Consider the following 6,493-nt stretch of genomic DNA (forward strand, 5'->3'; position numbering starts at 1 on the left):
TGCGTGTCGTACGCTTCGAAGATAGCGATCAGTGAAATCACGAACTCAAGTTGAAATCGCAGGGCCGCGCGACAATGTATAAACACAGTGAACGCACTGTCAGCCGATGCCCAGCCTGACGCAAGCCGTCCAAAGAAACGTCTGGTCATGCCAAGCCACATTTTTCCTCCCATGCGACTGCTACCCAAAGCTTCACATTCCGCCCCAAAAGCGCGGAGCACCCCAGATTCGCCCCGGAATGGCGCCAAGAAGCCCCCAAGCATCGGAGACTCGGAGAACCATGTGCCAGCTTCGACATTGCCCTTGCTGGGGATCCATCAGCCTGGTGGATAACTACGAATGCTAAGGCATAGCCTCATTTGGTGGGTCCAAACAGCATGAACGACCGAGTTGTAGGCTTCCAGCCATTGCTTGGCGTCGCCTCTATCCCCCGCCGACATCAACACATAGAATGCCGATTTCCCCCATTCTACGATAGCGCGCTCAGCGTGACCTACCCCTCTGCTCACGACGCTGCCACAGTAAGGACCATGCGTTATGACCATCGCCACTTCGTTTGCACCGTTCACGCTTGCTTCGAGCAGCACACGAGAAGCTGCGGCCTTCCGCACTGCCGCCCAGGACCGGATTATCCGTTACTTGGATGATGTCATGCAAGGTGAAGATCCGCGCAGTCCCAGCGCAAGGCAGCGACGTGATATTGTTGCGGACGGCCTTAGTAATCCGCGACTTCGAGCCACGTCGTTTTCATGTGCTGCCCAAAATCCAAATTGGACCGTTCCGAGGAGGTGGATCTTACATTCAATTGTCTTAGGCTTGCCACGATGGGAGGTGGGGTCAGATTGGGCTTGAGTTGAAGTCGCCATATTGAGGATGCCTACTGCACAAACCGGCACGCGATGCGCCTCATTGCCTGAGACATTAACATTCGTCACGGGCTCATTGTCAATTCATTAGTCTTTCACACATTGCAACAACGATGCAATCAGGATCCGAGTGGCCGCCTGCAATTGTCCCTTCCACCTAGCGAAAATGAGACGGATAATCAAGGTAGTACGCGCTTCGCAGTTATTACAAGTGATGTCTCGATATAGCGATCGGCGATGTAACGATTGTCTCAATGTAGCTCTGGTCACTGTTTGGACCGAGCCTCGTGCCCACACAAATGACGATAATCTCCCTTGTTACGATCATCGTTGTCACTATTCAGATCCTTTATTAGGGCATTGTTATACTAAATTCTACTCCTATGCCTCCAAAGGCTAAACGTAATGTTAAGGAATACCAAATAGATACTTTCAAAAGAGGTATCTCGCAACGTATAATACCACTAGAGCAACAACTGCTCTCATAGCAGGACTAATCGCTGCTTCTCGTACTTGGCCTAGGTGCCACGGTCAAACCCCGGATGCTAGAAGCAGGTCATGTGACACTGCCCCTCCTTCCCCGAGATAGACAAGCAGGTAAGCCGAGAGTCGGCTTACTCCTAGATCTGCACTTTGCATCTGGTTGTAGCTCTTCGAGCTACGTCCTGTCAATAGGATCAACCACTGGGTTGAGACTCTGCACGTAGATAGCTCTGTATCCGACCCGATTGGCAACCATACCTACGCACCGCATACGCTCCGCATCCCGCCCGTGACACTATTAAAGCATTCGAAAAATGAATAGCTCATTTTTTTTTTCTAGTATTAATTTTAGATTTTTCTTTTAAATGCAATTACACACACAAAACAGTATTCTTTTTCCTCTTTAACTTTTTTACATATGCTATCTAGCTATTCTACCACCTCTTTCCCATAGGCCGTTCCTGTTGTATCCTTTGAACGATCTCCTCGTTCGGCAAGCTTTGTACGCTTTTTCTTTCTTCAGGGTCGGAAATGCGAATGGTGAGTCGGGGCCCCTGAGTCTGGGGGGGTAGGGGATCTCGGCGGTGTCGGCGCGAGCGCGGTCGCGATTTGAGCCCATATTGGGCGAGGGGACGTAGGCGGCGAGGCTGGTGCTGTCGCTAGACCTTTGACGGCTTCATGAACTGCCTGGACCTCTCGGAGGATGGCGTTTGTGGTCGGGTGTGGTAATGGTTCCTGCTGTAGGGCGGTGAGCGTTTCCTTGGCTTCGCGGAAGGCGCGAAGGAGGGATGTCTGGATGGATGATGACAAGCCGTTTGGCGCGTCTAAGGTTTCAAGAAATGCTGCTGCGGTATCAATGAGACTTCTACTCTTTCGGGACGCCAGTTGCGGTGCGATTGGGATATCCCCTCGGTCAGATACTCTTACAGAAGGACGTAAAGCCAAATCCAGGGTGACCAAAGGCGAATCAGCCGCAGACCTGGTAGAGCCGGAATAATGGTTGCCGTTCATTGCAGCACCGGGATTTAATGCTCAATCAGCTGCTCTCAGATGGAAGCCGAGGAGTTTCACGCATATGTTCCTTCACCGAGGAAGACAACCCCGCGATCCCCGCTCATGGGAGCCTTGGCAAACAAGCATTTAGTTGCTACTCCGCGGAATTCAAAGGATCTGATGTCCGAGCTGGGATCGATTTTGGCGTACCACAAACAACCGTGGTTCCAAAGTATGTTGATGCAGGGCTGCTCCCTGTTGCCTCCGTGATTGAGCATGGCGACTCAACCAACCTCCGCTTCTCCGAAAGTTCACCGCAATCTAAACAAGCTTCGCCCTCACCCATTTTGAGAACTGTCACAGCACCACAAACACCGCGTTTGGTGAGCTCAAAAAATCCCACTCTGGAAGCGCCATTGCGATATCGCATACGCACTCGATGTTCATATGCCACAAGACGAGATTGGAGAGAGACTGGGTGTAAAGAGATCAACGGTGAACAGCCTGATTCAGGCCGCAAGAGCGCGCAGTTCGACCTTAAATCTAGCCGATCTGCAAGCCTCGATCACGGTTCAACCACGAAGTTGCAGACCAAGACGAGCCACTCATGGCGATTATATATCCTTGACTGTTCGCAGAGCTCCCCAAGAACACCAATACCATGCCATGGACGACGCAGCCAACCTTTATCTCAGGGAGCGCCAGGTACCGGGCAAAATAGATCGTGATATCCAGCCATTCGGCACACAATCAATTTACAACATCTTGCAGGACTATGAACAGTGCAGTGCGGATCCAGACGAACAAAATGCCCTTACACGTCACCGCGCATATAGACGTAACGAACTCAGTGCTACCAATATTCCACAACGTCAGGCATATCTATTCGAGGTTGAACAGCTAGATCAAGCAGAGAAATCATCATCTGCCGCGACGAGAAGGCCTATCACTTCGGCGGTGCTTCCAATCAACATGTCACCCTACCCATCAACACCAGCTCGTACCAAAGCTGCGCCCCAACACGGTGCAAGCTCGAGTACTGGGTTGCTGCCTTTGGCGATTGCTGCGCAGTTAAGAGGCCTTCGACTGCCTGGCAGCTCAAAGATAAGACCTCGGAGGAATTGCAGAGGCAGCTGGATGAATGCAATGCACAGGCGAAACAGATAACCCAAGAGCAACGTGCCGATGCAGAATTTCACGGCACGCCCGATCATCAGTATCTCACTTTGATGAATGCGCAGGTGTCCGACACCTTTCGAATGCGTGCCACTGCTGATGACAGTGTTGGCCCCAAACACTGGACTCCAGAGCGCCTCTTCGCTTACCAAAATCACAATCCCAAAGAGGAAACTTAGAAGCTCAAATTCGTGTAGTATGCGTTTGAAATGTAAAGGAAGCTTTTTCTCCCTAAGTATCGTAAGATATGCAGACAAATTCCAAGCAGGAGAGTGGTGATACAGGAAGGCAACCATGGACATCGTCTCAAGGCTCGCCGGCTTCTACACACTGAGATCCTCCAGCAAGACATTGTGTTTGTGACCCATCCTGACACTTCACCGGATCTAGCACCCCTTGAAGGCCGTCAAGGTGAGTACGAAAGTAAGCTTGCAAGCCGTACTTACGAAGAGATAGATGCACAGGCTTCCACTTTACAAAGGTCAGAGGATCTCCTTAAGCAAACCTGCTAAAGAAAAGATTTCAATCAGACAGGGAAGAGCAAGGTCTCTAGAGCAGCCTACAAAGAGCTAGCAAAGAGGTGCAAGATATAGGAGGGGGCAACCACTTCACGGACGACATTTCACTCAGTTGTCGAGGATTGCTGACGGGCGGCCTCTTTTGGGTCTCGGTGGGGTATCAAAATAGCTAGGAACGAGGATAATCTGGGGAATCCGAAAACTTTCGGAGCATCGGAGGCAGGTGCCGCACTTCCAAGCCTTGGCCCTCACGAACGTCTTGGGCCGCGGCATCTGATCCACGTGCATTTCAGGATTTAAGTACCTCATCGTCGAACGTCGATTCACCATAGTGTTATCCATTATACCTTTGCGATCTATCTTACAAGTTCACTATCAACCGATAAGACTAGCCAGCTATGGAAAAAAATGAGTTCACCGACGAGCGCTTGGAGAATGCTTCGAGGTCCCCGCCGCCTGAGAGAAGGCACACCCCTGGCGCAGATGAGCTATTACTACAATCCTGGAGCAATCACGAGCAGAGAAAACTCATTCGCAGGGTCGATGTCAGGTTGATCCCAATGTGCGGCGTGATGTACTGCGTTTCGCTTTTGGATAGGACAAATCTGTCGAATGCGGTAATTGCCGGCATGGGCAAGGAGCTTATGCTCGCAAACATCGGCGGCGTGGATCGCTACGTATTGAAATCTCTGCCTAAACGGTATTCGCAAACCAGTGACTAACTATTCCACAGTCTATCGTCACACTCGTCTTTTTCATCACCTACACTCTGTGCCAGCCTCCCGCCACGATCCTTTGCCGCAAGATTGGGCCCCGGGTCTTTCTCTCTACCATCACCCTGTTGTGGGGTCTCATTATGTTAGGCATGGGCTTTGTTGAACACTGGGCCACCTTGATCGGGTTGCGTCTGGTCCTGGGAATATTCGAGGTACGCAAATGGCTTCTCCGCTTCATCATTACTGTGACTGACGACCGTTCGTGGGAAGGCGGGGTTCTTTCCTGGAGTCGTGTATCTCCTGTCGACATGGTATACGCGGTATGAGGTCGGTAAGCGGTATGCCGCTTTCTATCTGATTGGCTGTGTTGCTTCTGCCTTCGGTGGCATTCTCGCGTTTGGTTTGATGCAGATGGAAGGCGTTGCTGGTGAGTCGGTGATTCTCCTCCAGTAAAAGGCAACTCTAATTACAAATTCAGGCTACGGCGGCTGGCGCTGGATATTCATCATTGAAGGGCTTGTAAGTGTGCCCCTTTGGCATTCGCGTCGAGAGGATTGTACCTGCCCTTCCGTATCTTTCACACTATTTGTTCCTTGCACAAATATTTCATGTGTATATTATGCTGATTTTTTCTCTAGTTGACGGTCGTTATCGCGTGCCTCGGCTACGTGTACCTCCGATCCTTTCCAGATAATGAAAGATCACGAAGTCTGCGCTTCTTGACGGAGGAAGAACGGCTTTGCATCCTCGCTCGTGTCAACCTTGACCGTGGCGATGCTAATGTCGAGCGTTTCGACCTGAAAAAATGGGCTTCGTCCGGCCTAGATTGGAAGGTAATTGTAATAGACCGAACGCTACTGGGAAATAGCACTAAAGACTCGTCAGATCTGGGCTTACGCCATGATTTTCGGTTCTATAACCACGGTGTCGTATGCACTAGCTTACTGTAAGCGCCTCGGCTACAATTTCCGCACGATAGTCTCTCTAACCCTTGCGATAGTCCTCCCACAGATTCTGGACTACAGCCTCGGGTTCGATACTGGTACATCGCAGTGCCTCATAGCCCCGCCCTATGTTTTCGCAGGCATTATGGTGAGTGCTGTGCTTCCCTCTCGTGTTTTCTCCATCAAAGCACCGCTAAAACGCCCGCAGATGCTTCTCACGGGATGGTGGGGTGACAAATACCATATGCGCGGGCCTGCTTGCGCGTTCAACGCCACAATGGCTCTCATCGGCCTTACAATTGTTGGCTTCCACAGCAACGCGAAGGTACGGTATTTTGGCGTGTTCTTCGCTACGGCAGGCGCAAATGCGAACATACCGGTCGCTATGTCGTACCAGGCAAATAACATTCGCGGACAATGGAAGCGAGCATTTTGCTCAGCAACTCTTGTCGGATTTGGTGCGTTGGGAGGTATTGTTGGGTCAACGGTTTTCAGAAGCGAGGATGCTCCTGACTATGTGCCGGGAATTAGTGTCGCTATGGGGTCTCAGGTATTGATCTTGGTTCTTGTTGGCCTGCTCACGATAGATTTCAAGCGCCAGAACAAGAAGGCAGATCGGGGCGAAAAGGTATTGGAAGAGGGTGACAAGCACTTTCGATACACCCTTTGAAACAGAGTTTCTGTGGTGGGGGCAAGGTCAGACTTCTGCACAATCAATCAAGCTCAAGCGGGAACTATATGCTTGATTGATTGACTGACTGGGCTTGCTTGATTGCTTGAGCTTGAGAGTAGCAAGC

General features: G+C 50.9%; 1 protein-coding gene across 1 annotated transcript; it reads left to right on the top strand.

Moving 5' to 3' along the window:
* The first annotated feature begins 4,380 nt into the window (after positions 1–4,380).
* On the top strand, positions 4,381–6,394 carry WHR41_09397 (uncharacterized protein). The gene is made up of 8 exons (XM_069378000.1): positions 4,381–4,713; positions 4,770–4,964; positions 5,023–5,179; positions 5,231–5,271; positions 5,391–5,585; positions 5,638–5,698; positions 5,753–5,844; positions 5,905–6,394. Exons 1-8 carry the CDS (start codon positions 4,435–4,437, stop codon positions 6,364–6,366), a joined length of 1,482 nt encoding a protein of 493 aa, XP_069224886.1. The 5' UTR covers positions 4,381–4,434; the 3' UTR covers positions 6,367–6,394.
* Positions 6,395–6,493: the final 99 nt, after the last annotated feature.

Source organism: Cladosporium halotolerans, assembly GCF_011745625.1.
Source record: "Cladosporium halotolerans strain TM138-S3 chromosome Unknown Sca167, whole genome shotgun sequence".
NCBI classification, from domain to species: Eukaryota; Fungi; Ascomycota; class Dothideomycetes; order Cladosporiales; family Cladosporiaceae; genus Cladosporium; species Cladosporium halotolerans.